At 39.0% G+C, this 25219-nt stretch overlaps 1 protein-coding gene across 1 annotated transcript in view; it reads left to right on the top strand.

Annotated features, from left to right (window-relative positions):
- The window catches only part of SREK1IP1 (SREK1 interacting protein 1), a 48573-nt gene that overhangs the window by 1595 nt on the left and 21759 nt on the right, over nt 1-25219 (top strand). The window contains exon 3 of the mRNA XM_049864613.1: nt 14110-14157. Coding sequence (XP_049720570.1) covers nt 14110-14157 — 48 coding nt within the window. The remainder of the gene's footprint in view (nt 1-14109; nt 14158-25219) is intronic.

The following is a 25219-nucleotide window of genomic DNA, read 5'->3' as shown; positions in this document are numbered from 1 at the left end:
AGCTGTTAAGAAGTTTGTGCTTTATTACCTTGTACAGCTTTAAGTGGAACACGTAAGGCGCTGTGAGAGAAGAAAGTACAACTCACTTATACACATAACAAATGTTCATTGAGTGCCTACGTGTGCCAGGCACTGTGCTATACACACTGGGATACAGTGATGAGCAAGATAGACATGTCCCTCTAAACACAGAACTTAAAATCTAGCTGTGAAGAGAAAAAAAAGTACCAGAAAGTGGAGCAAATGCTATGGCAGGGGGAGCACATAGTAAGGGCACCTAATAGGGTACAGGCGGAGCCAGGATGTGCCATTTAGGATGAGACCTAAAGATTGGGAATGGGAAATGCTGTGTAAAGGCTCAGTAAGAGAAAGAAATTAAAGATGTTTACCATGAATGGAACTCAATACAAACAGGAGACAAGTGAGAAATGAACTAGAGGGATAATAACAGTAGCTAATATTCACTAAGCATTACTATGTATCAAATGTGTCAGACACTGTGCCAGGCATCTCATTTAACTTTCAGGACTGTACCATGAGATTAAAAAAAAAAAAAAAAACAGTTGCCATTGAGTGGATTCCTATCAGTGGTGACCCCATGTGGAGCACAGTAGAACTGTGCTTCACAGGGTTTTCAATGGCAGATTTTTTTTTTTTAAGTAGAGCACGAGGCTTTTCTTTTGGAGGTGCCTCTGGGTGTAGTCAAACCTCCAGCCTTTCAGTTAGCAGCTGAGCATATTAACTGCACCACCTGGGAACACCGCACTGTGAGATGTTGTGTGCCATTGGGTCGATTCCAACTCATATGACCCTATAGGATAGAGTAGAACTGCCCCTTAGTGTTTCCATGGAGCGGCTGGTGGATTCAAACTGCCAACCTTTTGTTAGGAGCCTTAGCTCTTAACCACTGAGATCCAGTTGCTGTTGCCGTCGAGAGTCGATTCCAACTCGTAGTGAGTGACCCTATAGGATAGAGTAGAACTGCCCTGTACGCTTTCTAAGGAGCACCTGGTGGACTTGAACTGCCGACCTTTGGTTAGCAGCTGTAGTTTTTAACCGCTATGCCACCAGGGTTTACACCACTGAAATAGGTACTATTTTTCCCATTTTACAGATGAGAAAACTGAGACAGAAATCAAGTAACTTGTCTACTTGTAAGACAGCTAGTAAACGATGGAGCTAGGTCAGTCTGGCACCCCTAGACGCTGTGTTCTTACCATTTTGCTATGCTGTAGTATAACTTGGAGCCCTGGTGGCACAGTAGTTAAGACCTCGGCCGCTAACTGAAAGGTCAGCAGTTTAAATCCACCAGGTGCTCCTTGGAAACCATACAGGGCAGTTCTAATCTGTCCTATAGGGTCACTATGAGTTGAAATCGACACTTTGGCAACAGGTTTGATTTCGTTTATAGTATAACTTATAAAGCATTTCCAGCTTGAAGGGCCTTATAAGCCATGACTAAGAGTTTGGACTTGATTGTAAGGGCAGTTGAAAAGCATTTAAGGGTTTTAAAGCAGATTCACATTTTGGAAGGATTGTTCTGGCTGCACAGGCTGGAGGAGAGCTAATTTGGAGGAAAAGTCACAAATCAGGATAATTTTGTTTAATTGTGATGATACCTGACTAATGTATGGTGTCAGTAGGAATGGAGAAAAGTAGACAGATTGGAGATATATTTTTGGAGGTAGAATCACTACGAATTGGTAATTGATTCAGTATGTGTGTGGCTAAGAGAGGAAATGAGGTTGACCTAGGTTTCACTTAGGCAATTACCCATTGCCATTGAGTGGATTCCAACTCATAGCAACCCTACAGGACAGAGTAGAACTACGTCATAGGGTTTCCAAGGCTATAATCTTTATGGAAGCAGACAAAACATCTTTCTCCCATGGAGTGGCTAGTGGATTCAAACTACCGACCTTTTGGTTAGCAGCTGAACACTCTAACCACTGAGCAACCAGGGCTCCTTAGGCAACTAGGTGGGCCCATTTACTGATACAGGCACCACCTGAGAAGGAGCAGGATTAGGGGGAGGATGGCTTCAGTTTGGGGCATGTTGTGTTGAGGTGTGCTCAGTTGTAAGAATGGAGATATCTAGTGGGCAGGTAGAGAGAAAAGTTGTAGCTTAGGAAACAAACCAGAGTCAGAAATAATGATCTGAGTGTCTTCACACATTTAATAGGAGGTAAGGCCATAAAGACCATAAAGGTGCTTTGGTGATGTAGTGATTAAGAGCTCCGCTGCTCACCAAAAGGTCAGCAGTTCAAATCCACCAGTCGCCCCCTGGAAACCCTTTGGGGCAGTTCTACCCTGTCCTATAGGGTCACTGTGAGTTGGAATCGACTCGATGGCACGTAACAACAACAAGGCTGTGGGAATAGATGACTTTACTCAGGAGAAGTATATAGCGTGTAAAGGGAAGGTCTGTACCTGTAGCTTCAGGAACACAAACATTTAGGGGGCCAGCAGAGAAAGACTGGCCTTCACAGTAGATTACCTAGATGTTTATGATAGGCTGAGTCAGCCCTGGTGCTCTGTGGGAAGACATTTGTTGACAGATTGACACAGCTGCATCCAAAGTTAACCTGATATCACTGTTGATTGAATTACTTGAACAAACATTTTGAGCACCCACAATGTATGGTTCTCTTGGGTCACAATGTCATAATCTGTGCACTCATAAAACTTAAGTCTAGTAAAGAAAATGTGCTACTTAGGGGAACAAAGGTTTTTTTAAGCCCTTATTGAAATTCCTTTAATCTTAGACCAGCATTACAGTTACGTTAACCTTCTTTCAGATCAAAATAGTCCTTCGAAGTGTAATGATCTTAAATTGAGCCGTTAAGCTAGATGGCAAGTCATAGATAAAGTGTTTAAATCTTGCAAAAATTGAGATAATAGGCATGACAGTGCTGTAGAAGTACAATGCAGGTGCCATTTGAAAAAATAAATACGGAAGATGTTAAAATAATTTCTTGGATAATCGATCCAAACAGTGTATTAAAGGAAAATAAGGCTCCATCAGAAACGTTTTGAGATGATCATCAAGGAGGACAAGTGTTATGTTATGCTCTTTTATTTTTAGGTATAATGCTGGCATGGATTCAACATGACATTTCATGGGGTGGTCCTGCTAGTGATTATTACAAGGTATGACTGTAAAGTAATGAGGCTGCTTTCCACAAACTGCACATAAAAATCGGCCTCGTCAGTTTTATGGTCACATGCTTCAGTCAATTTTTCCACAGAATTATATGTGAACTTGCACCATTATATAGATAACAAATGCTACAAACTGCTCTCAGAAATAAACCTGCAATCTGTGGCCTGGTTTGAACCTTTTGGGATGTTAGGTTTGGCCCAAGAGGTTTTATAAACACAGGCAGCTAATTTTTAAAAAATCTATACTGGGAGGGAAATAGAATTTCATCCACACAAACCTAGATTTCTGTCCTCCTTTGAAAAATCAAAGGCTCTGACAATGCTAGGCCTATGTTTGAACATCACAGCAGTGGGTAGGATGGCTGACCTCTAGACTTATACTGTCCAGTTTGCCACAGGCCCTACTGGCCTGCTTTGGCCTACCTCACTCATTTGCTTTACCTGGATAGTGAAATAGTATGTAGTGGTTGTCTTAGTTATGTAGTGCTGCCATAACAAAAAATACTACAAATGGATGGCTTTAAAGAACAAAAATTTATGTTCTTACTGTTCTGGAGGCTAAAAGTCCAAGTCAAGATCTCAGCCTTATCAGTTCCTTTTCTGGGCCTGTCTCCTGGTTTCTGATGTCTGCCAACAATCCTTGGCATTTCTTTGTCGGTAGATGGGTCCTCACATAGTGTTTGTCTTCCCCATGTGTGTGTCTGTGTCTCTTCTGCTCTTTTTATAAGACAGCCCTCAGAAGTAATGAGGCTTAGGACCCACCGTACTCTGATAGGACCCCATTAACAAAAGAAAACCCCTATTCCCAAAAAGTGTAACATTCATAAGTACAGGGGTTAGGACTTCAACATAACTTTTTGGGGGGCACAGTTCAATCCATAACAGTGGTTAAAATCATGGGTTTTGAAACCAAACTGCCTCGCGCCACCGTTTGCAACCAGTAATACTAGGCAAGTTATGTAACCTTTCTGTGCCTGAATTTCCCCTTATGAAGAATGGGAATGATAACAGCACTTGCCTCATAGATGTGTTGTAGAATTAAATAAATTAGCACATGTAAACTGCACAATAAATAGCCTGCTGTCATTGCCATCTGCCAGGCCCTTATAGATATTTGAGTTTGCAACCCCTATTCTAAAGCAATGCTGGAATTTTTATGTCCTGATTTTGAGAAAGGGGAAAATCTTGGACTCTTAGTTGTTACTGGAGAAAAGGCATTTGAACACCAGCATCTGTGAAGTTAGGCGCCAAGGTGATACAAGTGGTTTGCAATCAGCTGCCAAACTAAAGGTGGGCAGTTTGAACCCACCCAGTGGCTCTACAGAAGAAAGGCCTGATGAACTGCTGCTGTAAAGATCACAGCCAAGAAAACCCTATAGAGCAGTTCTACTCTGTAACTCATGGGGTCGCTATGAATTGGGGCCATGGCAGCTAACAATAACAACAGGATCAGTGAAGTTAACTTTCCTTTAAAAACTGCCTTTCACACTCACAGTTGTTGAAATTATCTATGACGTTCATGTCAGTGATTTTCCATTTTCCATGAAGAATCTATCCTGTGCAGGTTGACCAGGTATAAGTGGCAATATATTAATGATGTGCTTGACAAAAACTCTTTTATTTTTTCTCCCGTTCAATGAAATCTTTGTAGGCAAGGTAACGAATTTTCTATAACCAAATTAACATTTCAGTCTGGCATATCAAAGTGAATCAAATTCTTAAAATATTTTACTGTGGTGTTTTAGTGATATAAGAAATCTAAATTCTACTACGCCCGACTTTTTTCCACTCCTAAATTGTTCTTTTCTCTACTCCATTGCTGTCATTCCTAGTAGGCAGGGGCTTAATTCTTGACCCATATCTGTGAACTCTGAAATTCTCTTCAAGCCACTTAAGCTTTCTGAGGCTCAGTTTTCTTGTCTCTGCAATGAAGGAGTTGATGGCTAAGCTTTCTTTTGCTACTAAATTCTAAAGTATTTTAATACCAAGACTCCCCATCTCTGCAAGAATAAAGTGCACACTCCTAAGCATGGCCACATCTCTCTTTCTGCCCTTTACTTCACCACTCCCATCATGGCTTCCATAGTCTTGCAAAAATCTGATTTGGCCAACTAATCCCTGACCTCTCGTGTGCTTTCCTACCTACGTGCCTTTGTTATCACTGTCCCTCTTCTACTGTCCGTTCATACCTTTGTGAAGCTTTTCTTCATGTCTCCGCTGAAAGTCTTGCCTGCCACTTCTTCTGCTTATTATTAGAGCTCTGTATCTTTTATGACACCTGGCACATCCTCATTTGTATTACAACTCTGGGTACATTATTCCGGATAACCTCATGCATTGTAGCTTCCTTTAGTGGAAGAACCTTACTTTATGGCTTCCTAAACATCTGACTTGGAGTTATGCCCTTAATAGGTAAAGTAAGTATTTAGAGGATTAATCAGTAGGATCACTACTGTTAGAATCTAGTACTGAAATAAATAGACGAGACTAGACATCAATCTTGATTCCATTTCATTAGATAAAACCCTCAAATTTCTTGATGTCTCGTCTTATCTTAAACTGATAATAATACCTATAGCTTGTTTTCTTCACAGATTATTTGTACTTTATAAGTAGATGAAAGAGTTTTATACATTAGCTGAAATTTTAACTCTTATCAGTAGTTTAAAATAAATGATTTTTGAGTTACTTTTGTCCTTCCTTTTGGGGGTCAAATGATTATGAAGGCATTTTTAACATGAGGACATTAAAAAAAAATGAGGACATTAGCACTTTCAAAATGTTTAAATCAAGGAACTCATTTAACCTGTTTTTAAACTCACGAAGAATTCTTACTTTCTGATGTTCTATCTACTTTGACTTCAGTAAAATATTTGGAGATTCTAAAGAAAGGAGTATATCTATAAACCCTTCATCTAAATCAGTAAAAAAGTTTAAATATTTAAAGTTGTACTTTTCATTCAACTTCATAAGAACGCATACATTTTATATAGATATTACTACCTATATGGTATAAAATGTGCCCACAGTTTGAATTTTAAAAGCAGAAGAAATTGAAATTCTCCTTAAAGGTCCTCAGACTATGATAACTAAAACCATAATACAGTAACCAAATATAAAACTTCAGGTATTACAAAACAAAAAGGAATCTAATGATTATCTCATTGAATCAAGTAAAATTAAAAGGAAAAGAAATGAGTTGAACAGAAATGATTGCAATTACCAATTATTTAATTCAAAGAAAACTTAGTTACTTAAACTATTTATTTTTTAATTAAATGGTTATAGAAAATAATATTGAGAAAACTTTGACAGGCTTCCCTCAAATCCAAAATAGACAGTAAGAGAGAAATACAATATTAAGTTCCAAGCATCACTGTTAAAGTTCCTAGTAACTAAATTATTGACTTTGGAAATGTAGGCGATGTAAAATTCCAAGAAAATAAATTTAGGTCAAAGATGATGTCATACTGTATGTTTAAGGGCCACTGAACAACCAACCTGTAGGGTTGCTATGAGTCACAATCGACTCAATAGCAACGGATTTGGTTTGGGGTTTTTTTCTGGAACAACCTGAGGCAACTGTTGGGGATACTCCATCCCTTTCTCTCACTTTTTCTCATTCCTCTTATCTTTGTCCCTTCTTTTTGGTCTCTTCTCTAACCTTTCTCTTTTCCTCCTTTGCTCTATTCTGTTTGTTTTTTTTTTCTTTTAACTACTTTAGTAAGGTGTAATTTACATGCAGTAAAATGCACAAAACACAGATGTGTACAGCTTAAAAATTTTAACAAATGTCAAAGCTATCACCTAGATTAAGATTTTAATTATCTCCATTACTATGGAAAGTTCTCTTGTGCCTCTATCATTGCTCCCTCCCTGCCTAGCGATTGTTACTCTGATCTCTATTATCCTTCTCTTTTATTCATTTTTTTCTAGTTATTGTCATGCCTCAGATGGGCCAGTGACACCACAGGCACTGTCTGGTTTTATAGCTGGGAACTGGAAGCTACCAAAAAAAAAAAAAAAAAACCCAAACCCATTGCTTGTGAGTTGATTCCAACTCATAGTGACCCTATAGGACTGAGTAGAATTGCCCCATAGAGTTTCCAAGGAGGGCCTGGTGGATTTGAACTGTTGACCTTTTGATTAGCAGCTGTAACACTTGACCACTACGTCACTAGGTTTCCACTGGGAGCTACACAGAGGTTGCTGATTCCCAGCTGCTGAGTATTTTCTAAAGCTTATAACCTCAAAGCAACAAATATTTATTATGCACCTCCCAGAAACTCCACACCATACTGGGCACTGAGTTACATACAAAATTACCTGCATGATCTCAAATATAGAGAAACTGACATTCCCTAGTTACTGGAAGGTAAAGAACGGGATAATTTACCTGTGCCCTCCCCTACCACCCAAACCAAAAAACCCGTTGCTGTTGAGTCGATTCTGACTCATAGTCAAGCAACCCTATAGGACAGAGTAGAACTGCCCCATAGAGTTTCCAGGGTGCGCCTGGTGGATTTGAACTGCTGACCTTTTGGTTAGTAGCCATAGCACTTAACCACTACTCTGCCAAGGTTTCCCTACCACCCAAGTTGTTTTAAAAAATAATAGATTTACTGTAAGCCCTTAATATTTAGCAAATCAAGAAATGAAGACCTCTAAAATCTGTTCTTGAAATCATCAGTTAATAAAATTTTATTGAAAATCTGCAATGTAGCTTTTCTGAAGAATTTACAAATACAAATTTAGTATTTGAGGTTTTACGTGCTTGTTTGAAGAAGGTTTAGTTCTTGAAAGGTAATTAATTCACGTTTCAAACTTTTAGAGGTTTCCGGAAGATATATAGTGACATGTCTCCCATTCACTTCTTTCTCTTCTGAGACCCAGTTCTCCTTTCTCAGTGAACCAGTATGTATCCTTACAGAGATATTTATATGTGTAAACGATGGTAGCATTTCATTAAATAAAGACCATCCTTGCATTTCATACCATTGTGTATTTAGCCAGTCTCTTATCTGAATATTGAAATTATTTCCACTCTTTTTTTTTTTTTTAACATTTAGAAGAGAACGAGTTTTATTATGTTTCTTTTTTTTTTGTTACTTTAAAGACAGCCAGAGAGGAAGTTATGAAATCCATGGAATTTAAAGTGAACAAAGTAGGTTGAATTTAAATTTGTGGCAATTTGGAATAGTTATTGTTGTGGTTAAACCATTCGATCCTGGTTTATACTTTAAGTTTTTTGTTCATTTGTTTGTTATTTATTTTGTTGCTTTTGTTGAGGCTATACACAGCAAAACATACCCCAGCAGTTTCCGCATGTACAATTCAGTGATATAGATTACATTCTTCGAGTTGTGCAACCATTCTCACCTCCTTTTCCGAGTTGTTCCTCCCACATTAATATAAACTCACTGCCCCTAAGTTTCCCATCTAATCTTTTGATTTGCTGTTGTCAGTTTGATCCCGTATAGAGGTACCTTGAAAGAGCACAGTGCTCAAGGCAAACATTCTTTACTAGTTAATCTAAATTATTGCTTGGTTTTAAGAAGACTTCAGGGGATGTTTTTGGTTTAAGATGTAAAGATTATCTCAGGACAGTAGTTTCAGAGGTCCATCCACTTTTTTATTCATACATACAATGCTGCAGTGAATAACTTCGTGCATAAGTCTGTGCTTTTGTGCAACTAAATTGGGAGGATAAATTCCCAGGTGTGTAACAGCTGTGTCAAAGGGTATATGCCTTTATAGTTATGATAGATTTGGTCAGTTTGCCTTCCATTGCACAGGTACCAGTTTATGCTTCTACTAGCAACATGCAGGAGTACATCCCTGACATCCTCTTGAACCTTTTCACCTTTGCTACTCTGACAGCTGAAAATGGAATCCCAGTATAGTTTTTAATGTGCATTTCGCTTATTAGGAACAAGATTATTTCTGCATATGTTTCAGAGTCATTTCTGTTTCCTGTGGTCTATCTGTTCAAATCCATGGCCTATTTTGTTTCTTATTGGTTAGTAGTATTTTTTTTAATGATTTGCTGGGTTTTATAAAGTAGGAATAATTGCCCTTTGTTAGTGCAATGCGTTGCAAATATTTCTTTCCAAGTTTTCATGTGTCTTTGAGTTTGCTTTTGGTGATCTCTGTATTTAGATTTTTTCTATGCAGTAAAATTTACAAGTCTTTAATGGTTTTTGGATTACAGGTCATGTTTAGAAAGGAAAACTTTGAGGGGAACCGTGGTGCTGTAGTACTGTGAACAGCCACAGCAAACAAAATGGGGAAGTGAATCACTTCTCAGCTGAGTAAGGGCTTCACGACATAGTCTTGCTACTCACTTTGACATGAATTTTGAGTACCACTGTATTGGCCAAGATTTTTGTTTCAAACAATAGAAACTGAATGGTTAATTTAAGCAGAAAAGGAAAGATATCAGGGAGCTCAGAAAAGCTAAGCAAAGACTGGAAAAAATAGGCACAGAAAATAGGCAAGACCAAGGGAACCCATAGCCAAGGCCCTGGCAAGACGCAGACCAGTTTAGGGCTGCTGCTGCCACTGGCATCGCTACCATTAGGAACAGGATCCTAGCAAAATGAATTCACCGTTCCCACTTCATTGTGTCACTTGTCTCAGATTTATTGTGCCAATTGCTCAGATTCAGAGTCCCAGATAGAAGCACTCAGTTGACCATGAACTCATAAAAATTATAGATGAATGAAGCTGAAATTTTAATTTAAACAAAGGCTGGGGAGGAAATAGTTGATATGGAGTTACTTTATTTAGAGTTTTTGTTATGTTGTTGTTGTTAGGTGCTGTCAAGTCGGTTCCAACTCAGAGCGACCCTATGCACAACAGAACAAAACACTGCCCCGTCCTGTGCCATCATCACAATCGTTGTTATGCTTGAGCCTGTTGTTGCAGCCACTGTGTCAGTCCACCTCGTTGAGGGTCTTCCTCTTTTCCTCTGACCCTGTACTTTGCCAAGCATGATGTCCTTCTCCAGAGACTGATCCCTCCTGACAACTGTTTTTTGTTATATTTCCCTTTAATGTTTAAGTTACAACTTTGTTAAAGAAGGTGACCTACCCAGAAACAGTTTTCTATTTCGTTTATTCTAAAAATATGAGATAGTTGAGTTTTATTAGTGCCTTTAATGATAAATGTGTCCTAAAGGTTCTAGTAAGATGTGTTTTCATTCTCATTTGATTCTATGAATTTCTTTATTCTGTCCTTGATTTCTTCTATAACCCAGTAGTTTTTAAGCAAGGAGTTTTTCAGTTTCCATGTATTTGATTTTTTTTCTTTGCTGGCCTTCAATGATAAATGAGTTCCGTTTTAATACATGCTGAGATGAGATTATTCCAGAGCTGTTCATGATGGCATTTTTAGCCTGTTGTAGGATCAGTAATTGTGCATTCAACAGAGTTTTGTTCAGTATTTAATCAGTATCTACAGTTTCTGTGGAAACAGACTTAAATTGACCAGGATTCCCTGAGCTTTTTTTTTCCCACATGCAGTATTTTTCATAGTGAAAGAACCTCAATTTTTGTTCTTAATCCAGTTGTATTCTGCTATAACAAGACCTATATGTTCCTGCATTAAAAAACATGGGGTTTATGGGGAAAGATTAGATTAGGGGCACAGTACTCGAAAACTTCATGAGTGACATTTAAAAAAAAACTAATAAAAATATCAGCACAGTTTTACACATATTAAAAGGTTACCAAATAAATAAATAAAGGTTAAAATAAATATGACATTTTACCTCGAAAAAGGCCAGCAGTTTGCTTATGGGAAGTAGGTACCAAAGAGTTACAGCATGTAAGCTACTGAGATGTAGTTCCTGCCATCACCTGCTTTTTTTTTTTTTTTTTTAACTTTTATTGAGCTTCAAGTGAACATTTACAAATCAAGTCAGTCTGTCACATATAAGTTTACATACATCTTACTCCGTACTCCCACTTGCTCTCTCCCTAATGAGTCAACCCTTCCAGTCTCTCCTTTCGTGACAATTTTGCCAGCTTCCCACTCTCTCTATCCTCCCATCCCCCCTCCAGACAGGAGATGCCAACACAATCTCAAGTGTCCACCTGATATAATTAGCTCACTCTTCATCAGCATCTCTCTCCCACCCACTGTCCAGTCCCTTTCATGTCTGATGAGTTGTCTTCGGGGATGGTTCCTGTCCTGTGCCAACAGAAGGTCTGGGGACCATGGCCGCCGGGATTCCTCTAGTCTCAGTCAGACCATTAAGTATGGTCTTTTTATGAGAATTTGAGGTCTGCATCCCACTGATCTCCTGCTCCCTCAGGGGTTCTCTGTTGTGCTCCCTGTCAGGGCAGTCATCGATTGTGGCTGGGCACCAACTAGTTCTTCTGGTCTCAGGATGACGTAGGTCTCTAGTTCATGTGGCCCTTTCTGTCTCTTGGGCTCTTAGTTGTCGTGTGACCTTGGTGTTCTTCATTTTCCTTTGCTCCAGGTGGGTTGAGACCAATTGATGCATCTTAGATGGCCGCTTGTTAGCATTTAAGACCCCAGACGCCACATTTCAAAGTGGGATGCAGAATGTTTTCATAATAGAATTATTTTGCCAATTGACTTAGAAGTCCCCTTAAACCATGGTCCCCAAACCCCCGCCCTTGCTCCGCTGACCTTTGAAGCATTCATTTTATCCCGGAAACTTCTTTGCTTTTGGTCCAGTCCATTTGAGCTGACCTTCCCTGTATTGAGTATTGTCCTTCCCTTCACCTAAAGCAGTTCTTATCTACTGATTAATCAATAAAAAACCCTCTCCCACCCTCCCTCCCTCCCCCCCTCGTAACCACAAAAGTATGTGTTCTTCTCAGGTTTACTATTTCTCAAGATCTTATAATAGTGGTCTTATACAATATTTGTCCTTTTGCCTCTAATTTCGCTCAGCATAATGCCTTCCAGGTTCCTCCATGTTATGAAATGTTTCACAGATTCGTCACTGTTCTTTATCGATGCGTAGTATTCCATTGTGTGAATATACCACAATTTATTTACCCATTCATCTGTTGATGGACACCTTGGTTGCTTCCAGCTTTTTGCTATTGTAAACAGAGCTGCAATAAACATGGGTGTGCATATATCTGTTAGTTTGAAGGCTCTTGTTTCTCTAGGGTATATTCCGAGGAATGGGATTTCTGGGTTGTATTGTAGTTCTATTTCTAACTGTTTAAGATAACGCCAGATAGATTTCCAAAGTGGTTGTACCGTTTTACATTCCCACCAGCAGTGTATAAGAGTTCCAATCTCTCCGCAGCCTCTCCAACATTGATTATTTTGTGTTTTTTGGATTAATGCCAGCCTTGTTGGACTGAGATGGAATCTCATCGTAGTTTTAATTTGCATTTCTCTAATGGCTAATGATCGAGAGCATTTTCTCATGTATCTGTTAGCTGCCTGAATATCTTCTTTAGTGAAGTGTGTGTTCATATCCTTTGCCCACTTCTTGATTGGGTTGTTTGTCTTTTTGTGGTTGTGTTTTGACAAAATTATGTAGATTTTAGAGATCAGGCGCTGGTCGGAGATGTCATAGCTGAAAATTCTTTCCCAGTCTGTAGGTGGTCTTTTTACTCTTTTGGTGAAGTCTTTAGATGAGCATAGGTGTTTGATTTTTAGGAGCTCCCAGTTATCGGGTTTCTCTTCGTCATTTTTGGTAATGTTTTGTATTCTGTTTATGCCTTGTATTAGGGCTCCTAGGGTTGTCCCTATTTTTTCTTCCATGATCTTTATCGTTTTAGTCTTTATGTTTAGGTCTTTGATCCACTTGGAGCATCACCTGCTTTTTGTCAGAAAGTTGTAGCACCAGATGTGGATGGGTTCTGCTCACAACATGCAGCGAACCTGAGGTAGCTGGAGATGTTTTGGAGTTTTTTGTGTATTCCTATGAGGCTCGGCTTAGCTGGGTGCTGTTGTCTACGTGCACCTTCTACGTGCACCTACATTTTTCATGGACAAAATTCACGTTATGCTCAAATTGTTCCCTAATAGATAAGTCATGTTGGAGCAAATTTGCGTTTTCGTAACAAGAATTATAACAGAATTGACTGTATTTTTACTAGAACAACTCTATAGCGTGTATTTTTAAAGTGAAATTAACATTAGGAGAAAAATGACTAAAGATGTTTTGACTCCATAACCTTAAAGAAATTATTTTAAAATTGTTTTTCTTTTAAAATAAGCACGGTTTATGTTTGCAGTCTACGTACTTTATAATTAAGTTGGTGTGATATCCCCATTTGAAGGGTTTAAGAGTTCAACATCCTTCATTAAGAAAATAAAATAATACTGTCCTGTGCCTCTGAATGGTGGGTCGAAGCCATTATTGCAGGTTAAAATCAAAGTTTTAACTAAATGTTTGACCTCTGGTATTTATATCTTCAACATTACCTGCATGTGTCTTGACAAAATTTGAGTGCTGAATTTAGATGTTTCTTTTCATACCTAGCAAAGTGATTTTTCTGAAATTTTTCTAAGAAAGTGAGATTTTTTTTTTTTTTTTTCCCTAATGGAAGGCAGAAAAACATTTGCTAACCTGGTTGTACACATATACCAACATATCTAGTAAACTAATTATTTTATATTTGAGGGAAAACCCACAGTACCTTGGAGTTTCTTTCTCAACATTGTAGATTGCTGGATGTTTAAGATCTTGGCTTTCATACTGTATTTCTGTTGAATTAGAGAAAAATATGTTTTTGAAGTATTTGTCAAAGGAAATAATTTGAGTAAATTAGTATTTTCATTGATTTCTAATAATCATAATAGTATTACTGAGTTGGGTAAGGATTGGTTTTTATGTTTTTTAAAGAAATAAATTCTACAACAGTTGCTTTTCTTGGTTTTTTCATGTGATGAAATTTTTGTTTTTACTTGTTTATATACCTCTTTAAACGTTATCCAATTATGTTTCAGGTTGCAACAAGGACAATGTCAGAGCAGGCTGTAAAAAATGTGGCTACCGTAAGTATACTGAAAACTAGTGTTCAGTACTGTACTCTCAATGGGATTATTGCTGCTTTGGAAAACTGGATTTAGCACTCTGATTTCTGGGTCCCTGTGATCTCAGCCCTCTTATTTAACTCAGCTTTGCAGTTCATTCAGAAATTTCTGTCAGTAATAAATATTCACTTTTTTTTTTTTTCTAGACCCAGGTGATAAGTGGCTGTATATCTGGTGACTAGCAAAGGTGTCATGAAGTACAAGTGCTTAGTAGTAGATTTAGGAGTTTGGAGAAAGTATATGTGTGTGTACGTATATACATATAGGGATGTATACATGTATATACATGTGTATACGTGTGTGTGTATGTATATATATATATATATTTATATATATATACACATATAACTCCATTGCCATTGTGTCAATTCTGAATCATAGCGACCGTATAAGACAGAGAAGAACTGCCCCAGAGAGCTTCCAAGGCTGTAAATCTTTACGGAAGCCGACTGCCACGTCTTCCTCCCATGGAGTGGCTGATGGGTACGAACCACCAACCTTTTGGTTAACAGCTGAGCGCTTAACCACTCTAACCACTTGCTACCAGGGCTTATGTGCTAGCTCTTGCTCTCTCTCTCTCTCAGTCTCTCCATATATACGTTGTAGATAAATAGGTAAAGAGGGGATGGCAATGCAAACTATTTATGAAGGTCTTTCCTGTTTTTTGAATTTACTTATTTATCCCTTATTGTAAGAGTATAATTGATCCCAGAATTCTGCTCAGGGGCAAAAATTTAATTTAAACAATCATTAATCTCCATTATGAATAATACAATGGAATGGAAAAGTATACTGAAGTATGTGTAATTGTACACTGTGAATTTGTAGTTATGTACTGTATACAAACATTTCTCTAGTGAAATGTAATAATTCCTAAAGCTTTGATAGCGGCATTGCTATTTTCTAAGTTGCCTGGATACCATGCAAATTAGCCTGAATTGTCAGTAACTCTCCAGTTCATTGAATAATTATTTTTACACAAAATAAGGGTAATTTTAAAACATTTCAATGGAAGAACATTTGATAAGAGAGTACTCAGAGCATAAATCTCAGAAAGAGATAAATCATAAATCATAAACTTCAGGACGCGTAAACGAATAAAGCATGGCGGGAGAACCAGTTCACATGCCTCTGAGCAGAGTCTGTAACCTGGCTCAAGGGAAAAGCTTGCTCACATAGCAAAATCAGGTACGTAAGTATTCCTAACCCAAGTATAAATGAAAACCCCTAAAGGATGTACTCACATGCAATAAATACTATAAAATATGTTCTATTTTTAAATTTGATTATATTTCTGCTTTGTTTACTTCCATTCATTGTAATTTGCATGTTTCATCTCTTTATTCAAGACTTAAAAACCGTGTGGGTTTGGGTGTGTGTGTGTTGTTATTAGTTGCCATGGAGTAGATTCTGACTCATGAGGACCCTGTATATGCAGAGTAGAACTGCTCCATAGGGCTTTCAAGGCTGTGACCTTTTAGAAGCAGATTGCTAGACCTATTTTCTGAGGTGCTCTGGGTGAGTTCAAACCACCAATGTAGTAGTCGAGCTCTTAATCGTTTGCACTACCCAGCGATCCATGTATATATTTATATGTGTGTGTATATATATATATATACATACATATATATATATTCATATAAATATATCCAGATATATGTGTGTGTGTGTGTGTGTGTGTGTATGCACACAGACAATATTGACTTTGGAAACCCTGGTTGCATAGTGGTTAAGAGCTACGGCTGCTAACCAAAAGGTCAGCAGTTCAAATCCATCAGGTGCTCCTTGGAAACCATATGGGGAAGTTCTACTCTGTCACAGAGGGTCACTATGAGTTGGAAGCAACTCAGTGGCAATGGGTATGGTTTTTGTTTGTTTGTTTGTTTTAATTGACTTCAAAATCTGGAACAGATCTTCTTATCCATTAATATATTAATATCAGTTTATCTACTTGAATTTCTTTTGAGACTGCTAGGAAAGCAATTGAACTCATTTTCTGGAAATAAAATACTGTATCTAGTCTCCTCATTGCTATTTTATTTTAGAAACAATGGGAGCATCTATAGTAATTAGAATTTTTTCAGAGAAGCCAATTAACGAATGGTTTTGACAATCTGCTTTAGTCCCTTATGCTGTATTATTCAGATCTTTGATTTTAGTGATTAAATAAACAATTTCTAACTTGTCACCTGTGGAAACATTTAGTAAATTTTACTAAAATTTAGTGATATTACATCTCTATACTGGTTAGAGATGAAGGTCTTCTCAGTTTTACAAATCTTTCTGATACAAACTACATTTAAAAAAATAACTTGTCTATTGTTTGAGGGCCAGAATATTTGTATTGCTTGTAGAGGTAAGAGAAAGGTCAGCAAGACCTTTTGATAAGATTTTTTTCAGTTTTCTTGTGCTGTATGTGAAAGTTTACAGTGCAAATTAGTTTCTCATTCAAAAATTTATACACAAATTGTTTTGTGACATCAGTTGTAATCCCTACATTATGTCAGTTGATACGCTTTTATGACCAAAAATGTATGTGTTCTCCAGTCAGTTACAGAAGACTATTGCCTGTTGTTTTAAAAATTATGGCTTATATTGTGCAGTTTATACTTAAGATATTTTAATATTAGATTGAAAACTATTTTATTGTCACTGTGTTTTAATAGTGGATATATTGTTTTAAAAAGTTTCAACTTCAGGATAAATGTGTTACTGAGTAACATGGATCTCTCTTTTTAATGACAGTTTCCTCTTTAAAATTAATTTAGAATAGTGGATTATTTCTATAATGAGTTTTTATTTGAAGTTTTTTTTAAGTTGACAACTTCTAAATACTTAAAGCTACAAGGACACTGAATGTTTGAACATGGAATAAATGTCATATAGAATTATGACAGCTCTCAGAAAATATGCCTAAAAGAAGTTCAGTACAGTGAACTGGAAGTTTAGTCACAGCAGCAGCAAATAAAAAGATATCTAAATATCTTAAACACTTTATTTAGCTTAAAAATGTTTATTGATATAGAGTTGTCTTAGTTATCTAGTGCTGCTATAACAGAAATACCACAAGTGGGTGGCTTTAACAAACAGAATTTTATTTTCTCATAGTTTAGGAGGCTAAAAGTTCAAATTCAGAGCACTGGCTCTAGGGAAAGGCTTTCTTTTTCAGCTCTGGAGGAAGGTCCTTGTCTCTTCAGCTTCTGCCTGCTGGGTACTTGGAGATCTTCATGCATCTTGACATCTCTCTTACGGATATCTCTGCTGCTTTTGTTTGCTGTTCAGTCTCTTTTATATCTCAAAAGGGATTGACTCAAGACACAGCCTATGCTAATCCTGTCTCATTAACATAAAAAGACAACTCATTCCCACATGGGATTATAACCACAAGCATAGAGGTTAGGATTTACAGCACACATTTTGGAGGGACACAATTCAATCCACAACAAGGGTCATGGCTGTATTTGCTTGTGGGTTTGCTAATTGCTGTTTCTGATAGTCTTTTTTTGTATAAACCACATCTGTAATACATTTTCTACTGTTTCTAGTTTATTTCTTTAATGAAAAACAAGAAGTTAAGATACCTGCAAAGAAGTCTGAGTGCAGAATCCGTCTGTCATTATTTCTCAACTAGGGGTGATACTACCTCCTTGGAAATTTCTGAAAATCTTTTTTAGTTGTCGTAACAACAGAGTAGGTTCAGCTGCTAACTGAAAGGTTAGCAGTTTGAACCCACCAGCCACTCTGTGGGAGAAAGATAGGGCAGCCTGCTTCCATAAAGATTTATAGCCTTGGAACCCTATAGGGCAGTTTTACTCTGTAGGATCACTGAGTTGGAATTCACTTGAGGACAGTGGGTTTGGTTTTTTAATGTAGTGTCTGATTGTCTAGATCCCTGAGGGATAAGAATCAGGATCAACAAAAAGCTGGTTCCTATGAGGCGGAGGTCAAACATACCTCCACTCTCCAACTTTTTTACCATTCCTAACACCAGCTGTTCCTCCCACAGCACCCTCTACTTCTTTGTTGGGTTCAATAGTTCTTTACAGTGGCCACACAGAATTCACAGACCATACTTGCAGTTATGTGGCATATTAGGAAGGTAACAGGCTACAGCTCAGGATCAGGATTAACTTGGAAGTAACAGAATACAACTCAAGAGACAGAATCAACTTTGTCAAACAGGACAGTTCTCAGCTCCTTCTCTGTTGTACTAGATGAGGACCTTTCTCTCAGCTGAGCGCACACCCTTCTCTGCCTTTGGCCTCCCCTCCGCTGTTAGCGCAACTGAGCCCATCTAGGCCTCTGCCCTGCTCAGGCAAGTTTTACAGCTCTTTTAGCTCTGCCAGCAAAGGCATGGAGGCACCCCACTCCATCAGCAAGCCTCCTTCCTGAAGGTGTTCAGCTCTTTCTCTGGGCCAGCAAGCCCACTGTAGCCATCTGCTGGTCTCTTGTGTAAGCTTAACGGGATGGCAAAACTGACCAATCCTCGAGCTGGACCACAAGGGGCTCAATCCTGTTAGGTGGATTTTCAGGCCCCTGTTTGGATAGTAATTAACCAATCCTTTGCAAGACTGTGTGGCACAGCCACTAATTTTTGGCAGAATTATAAAACCAAGTCCATACACAAAAGAAACCCAATGCATTCAAGTAGGTAGGATCCAGGGATTATAAACATTACGCAATGTGTGGAACAGTCCTGGACAATGAAGAAGTGTCTGGCTCAAAATTCCAAAGGCACCTCCTTTAAGAAACAGGTACCATTTCTCAAATACTGTTTTAATTTTTTTTCCACAGTCTTTTTCAGTCTTCATGCTAATGCTTAATTTGGCAGCTGCTTTTTGAAGCAGTTCATCTAAATCAGTCTTTCCAAAAGTGCAGCTCTGTTTCAATTCTTCCTTTTCATATTTTATTGGCATACATGGTATTTAATTAAACAAATTTTGGAACAATCAAGAACAAACTCTTGGTGGAATAAAATAGCAGCTGATGAAGTAAAATATGTAGGCATGAGCTGAGGGAAAAGTGACCAGAAAGGCATAATGCCAGGAGAAGGGCTATGCAGCAACATCACGTGAGCCAAAAGAGTAAACATTTCTAAAATTGAGGGGAAATTGTCAGGTACACAAGGAAAGGATTGAAAAATGCTCGTTGGATTTGGCAAGTAAAATGCTTTGTTAAGCTTTGCTAGATCAATTTAAGTAGAGTGGTAGGTCATGAAACAAACCATAGATTCAAGCCTGAATGGTGGGTGATGAAAAACCAGAGAGAGCCAATGTATTCTCTGTTTTCAAGACATTTGCGTGAAAAAAGTAGGAAACATTGAGTAATTCCTAGAAGTGGAAGTGTGATGAATGGAGGGCTTTATTTTTAAGGTATAAGATGTTATATAAACCCAGAGGACATTAGAGGAGATGGTGAAGCTAGCAGAGATAGGAAAAGATTAAGCAAGTTCCTCTAAGAGGTGTGACAAGGACACCTCTTAAGTTTGGAAGAAACTAGGTAAGAATAGGTATAGATGTTTTCAGATATAGAAACAGAAAGTAGAGGTACATGCTGACTGGTAATCTCCATATTAAAAAGGAAGATTGTTTGGGGAGGATGGATTGAGTGGGACAGGGCAGTGGTTGAAAATAATAGGAGACAAGCACAAGTTTGGAAAAGTCATTGAGGGAAATAGAAGAAGTTGACCAAGGGCAAATTAAAAAAAAAAATCACTGAGGACCAAACTGAAGTTTAAAAGAATGAATTTGTGTTTATGCTAATATGCATGAATGCGTGATTGTTCTTAGGCATTGCTTGGCCATCCAAGAGGTGTTGTTGTTAGGTGCCCTTGAGTCGGTTCTGACTCATAGTGACCCTGTGTACAATAGAACAAAACACTGCCCGACCTGCACCATCCTTAAAATTGTTGCTATGCTTGAGCCCATTGTTGCAGCCACTGTGTCAGTCCATTTCATTGAGAGTCTTCCTCTTTTTGACTGACCATCTCCTTTACCAAGCATGATGTCCTTCTCCAGGGACTTGTCCCTCCTGATAACATCCAGGGGTAGGAACAACTAAGACAATGCTAGCTGTTTTGCAGCAAGGTGCAGTAGAAGATACTTATCAAAGAAGTGTTTGAATGGTCTGTAATAAGGAATTTGATACCCGAAACCAAACCCACTGCCATCGAGTTGATTCTGACTCATAGTGACCCTATAGGACAGAGGAGAAGTGCCCCATAGGGTTTCCAAGGCTGTAAACCTTTACAGAAGCAGACTGCCATACGTTTTTCCCAAAGAGCAGCTGGTGAGGTGCATTTGAAGAACAAATAAGAGAGTCAAAGATGCTTATCAAAGAGTTGTTCAGATGGTCAATAATGAGGACTTTGATAGACTAGGAGAAAATGAAGGTATTAAGGGATGGAAGGTCTTAATGAGATTTAAAAACATCTATGCATATATTTAAGGGAGCGAGAAAACTAGAAGGATAAATATTTATAGTCAGAGTGTAATATTGGAATTTAAAACTTCAGAGATGGAACAGTTCCAGGTGATGACAAAGTCCATAGTGTGGCCATGTGTCTAGAATGTCAAGGAACTGAGAAAAGCAAGGGTGTCCATCCAGGTTTATACTAGGGTTTAGGGAAGAGAGCAGGGGTGTGAGCTAGGTTCCAAAGTTAGACAGCAGCAGGGGGCTCAATAGGAGAGTATAGGACCAATATTTAGAAACAGTATCGTGAAGCCTGGAGAATATGAATAATACTGAGATAAAGGATAATTAGCTTTATAGACATATCCTCAAGGGGACAACCCAATATCCATTAAAATAAATGGTAGAGGGAACATTGTGTCAACCGGTTAATCATGTAGAATAGTTTGTTCACTAGGGATTGCATGCTTCAGAAGCTATAGTAAAAAAAAAATTGAGAGTTGGGGGCTATGGTCACCTAAGCCAGAGGAACAGAAACAGAGCCATATGGGGTGAGATTCAAGGAAGGATAAATGAATACAAAGGCCTACATTTATGGATAGGGACCAAAATAATAGGGATGTGAGATTAACTGGGCTTAAGAATTCAAAAGTTTTGGGTAGAGCCAAGATGGCAGACTAGTCAGATACACTAAGCCATCTCACTGCACCAAAAACCTGTAAAAACAAGAAAAACAGATGCAGACGTCAATCCTAGAACCCTGAACCTTAAATGAAGGAATGAATTATTAGATTGGAAGCCACTGAGGAGGAGAAGAAGCTGATAGAAAACAGGGAAGGAATAGAGATACGGAGTGGAGGTTCCTGACCAAGTGGCATGAATCTATCTTGGAATAAAGCCAACAACCCCGCACGCAGAAAGGTACCTCCATGAAAGTCCCAATAAGAGATAGAGGTGTGGTGTGAACACACCCAGAACTAAGTAAGAACACATTTGCTGGCTACAACTCAAGGAGAAGCCCAGACTTTCTCACCCGGTAACCATAGGAACACACTCCTACAGTCTCCACCCCTCTGGTGAATTGCGGCTATAACCATGCTATTGTGGCAACCCTAACTGCCAGGAACCAGAGTACCAACCTACCCTACTGCCCTCCTCCATCTAGCCCCCTCTGCCCTGCCTTTGATCCCTCTCCTACCTCTCTCCTCTGCTCCACCACCCACAATCCTGAAGGGACCCAGCCTGGACCCTAGGCCCCTTCCTGCCAGGTCTGGGTCCCTCCTGCTGCTGCCTGTGGCTCCGAAGGGACTCAGCCCAGACCCCAAGCTCCTCCTGCTTGCTCCAGACCCCTCCCAACACCCTCTGCAGCCCCCAGGCAACCTAGCCCGGACCCCAGGCCCCTTCTCACCAGCTCCAGACTTCTCCCGCTGTGTGTCACATCACTCAGGGGACCTAGCCTGGACTCCAGCCCCCTCCCACTGGCTCCAGTCCCCTCCCTCTGCCCATCACAGCACCCAGGGGACCCAGTACAAACCCAAGCCCCCCATCCCACTGACTCTAAACCCCTTCCAGCACCCGCCATGGCCCCCAGGGGACCTGACCCAGACCCTGTTCTCCCTCCCACCAGCTCCAAGTCCTTCTCCACTGCCTGCCATGGCCCCGAGGTAACCCAGCCCTAATGCCAGTCCCGTTCCCACTGGCTCCAGACCCCTTCTGCAGCCCACTGCAGTCCTGAGGAGACTCAACCCGGACCCCAGGCCCTTCCCCGCCACCTCAGGACTTCACCTTGGACTGCAGCAGCCCCTGCTTCAGCCCCCAGCCCAGTTCACATTGCAGACAAACAACCCATCTCTACCCGTTCCCTTCCTGCTGGACCTGCCCTGGATACCAGGACAAGCTTTTGAGAACTATCGTGCTCACAGACTAGTAAACACAAAGCATGCCTGACCCATCCACCCAAACTTAACCAAACAAAACAAACACCAGGACAAAATAAACAAACCTACAGGCAGTCAAAAAAAAAAATAATAATAATACCTGAAATGTCTCAGAGACAGCAGACAGTATCAAAACGTATCTAAAAAAGAACAAAATGGCTCAGTAAGCAACCAGAATAAAGCACCAACTGACCTTCCAGCAGAAAAAAGGCACTGGAACTACCTGATAGGGAATTCAAAAGTATAATATTCAGGGCTCTCGAAGAGATTAGGAAAGAGATCAAGGGAAACACAGACAAAACCATGGAAAACACAGACAAAAGCAACCAAATTATAGCCAAAATCAAGGAAAACACAGACAAAGCAATAGAAGAATTCAGGAAAATAAGAATAAAATGTCAAAATAAATAAACAATTACAAATCATACAAAAACAGCAATTAGAAATGCAAAAGATAAAAACAACAAAATTTTAGAAATGGACAGCACAATGAAAGGTTTTAGGAGCAAATTTGAAACAATGGAAGATGGAATCAGTGAAATTGAAGACAAATCTATGGCTGCCACTTTGAGGAAAAATCAGAGAAAAGAATGAAGAAAACCTAAGAACTATGTGGTATGCAATCAAGAGCAAGAATTTGCTTATGATTGGAGTTCCAGAACAAGGGGAGAAAATGGAAAACACAGAGAGGATTATTGAAGGTTTGCTAATAGGAAACTTCCCTAGTATCATGAAAGATGAAAAGCTGACCATCCAAGCTCAGCAAACCCCATATGGGATAGGCCCCAAAAGAAAGTCACCAAGACATATCATAATAATACCAAAACCAAAGACAAAGAATCCTGAAAGCAGCTCTAGAAAAACAAAAAGTCAGATACAAAGAGGAAACAATAAGACTAAACTCTGATTACTTGGCAGAAACCATGCAGGCAAGAAGACAATGGGAGAAACTTTGAAAGAAAAAAATTTCCAACTAAGAATAATTTAATTTATCCTGCAAAACTCTTTCTCAAATATGTTGGCAAAATTAGGACATTTCAAGATAAACAGAAATTAAGAGAATTTGTAAAAACCAAACCAAACTTAAAAGAGTTAGTAAAGGGAGTCCTTCACTTAGAGAACCAACAACATCAGACAACAACCTGAATCTAGGACACAAGTCAGTATCAGCCAAATACTGATCCAGGTAATGAACTCTGAAGGATAAAACAAAACTAAAAGATTCAAAACAGGGAACTAGAGATGTCAATCTGTAAATGATGACAATGCCAGAACAATGAAAGGGGGAATACATGATGTAGATATAGAACTTTCAAATGAAGACAATGTCAGGGCTATATCAATTAATAAAATACTGGTTCAAACTTAGAAAGATAAGGATAAATTTCAAGGTAACCACAAAGAAAGTTAACAAATCTACTCTTCAAAATAAAGAAGAAAAACATAAAGTCTCAGTAAACACAAAATCTACAGTAACAAAAGAAACAAAAAGAAATTTCATTATTATAAAAACCCATGAAAATGTTTCCACACAGAAAGAAATAATCTTTGATGGCTATGATAGAAGGGAGGGAAAAACACTAACTAGACAGTAGATCAGTGGTAACTTTGGTGAAGGGTAAGACAGTACACAATACTGGGGAAGTCAGCATAACTTGACCAGGGCAAAGTCATAGAAGCTTCACTATAAAAAGCTTCACAGACACATCCAAATGCCCTGAGAGACTGAGCTGCTGGGCTGAGGGCTGAGGACCTAGGACCATGGTCTTGGGGAACATCTAGCTCAATTGGCGTAACATAGCCTATAAAGAAAATACTCTACCTCTGACTGTGATAAGTAGCAACTGGGGTCTTAAAAGCTTCTGACAGGCCATCTAAGATATACCTACTGGTCCCATCCCAGCTGGAGCAAAGGAGAATGAAGAAGACCAAAGACACCAGGGAAAGATTAGTTCAAAGGACTAATGAACCACAACTACCACAACTTCCATCAGACTGAGCCCAGAACAACTAGATGGTGCCCAGTTGCTACCACCAACTGCTCTGGCAGGTATCACAATAGAAGATCTCAGATAGAGTAGGAGAAAAATGTAAAACAAAATTCAATTTCACAAAGAAAAAAAAAAACACCAGCCTTGCTGCTCTGACAGAGACTGGAGAAACCCCAAGTTTATAGCCCCTGGAAACCCTTTTAATTCAGTACTGAAGTCACTCCTGAGGTTCACTCTTCAGCCAAAGATTACACAGGTCTCTAGAGCCAACCATAACACACATGACGGTTGTGCTTCATAGTTCAATCGTGTATATGAGACTAATGAACACACCAGCCCAAGAGCAAAAACAAGAAGGCAGGAAGGGACAGGAAAACTGGATGAATGGAAACCGGGAACCTGGGATGGAAAAGGGGAGAGTGTGGACACATCACAGGGTTGACAACCAGTGTCACAAAACAATTTGTGTATTAACAGTATAATGAGAAACTAATGTTTTTGCTCTATAAACTTTCACCTATATCACAATGAAAAAATTCAAAGTTTTTAAGGTAGCTTTTACATTCTCAAAGCTCCCTTAAGGATCCAGGTAGCGCCAAAACCTGGTGAACTGTTGTTAGCATAGTCTGTACATACTGCAGGCCAAGAAATAGCCATTTGGGTGGGCTTATTATAAATCAAGAG

Source organism: Elephas maximus, chromosome 2 (assembly GCF_024166365.1).
Source record: "Elephas maximus indicus isolate mEleMax1 chromosome 2, mEleMax1 primary haplotype, whole genome shotgun sequence".
In the NCBI taxonomy this organism is placed as follows: domain Eukaryota; kingdom Metazoa; phylum Chordata; class Mammalia; order Proboscidea; family Elephantidae; genus Elephas; species Elephas maximus.
Note: the sequence above shows the minus strand (reverse complement) of the source record. Positions and strands in the feature narration are given on the sequence as shown.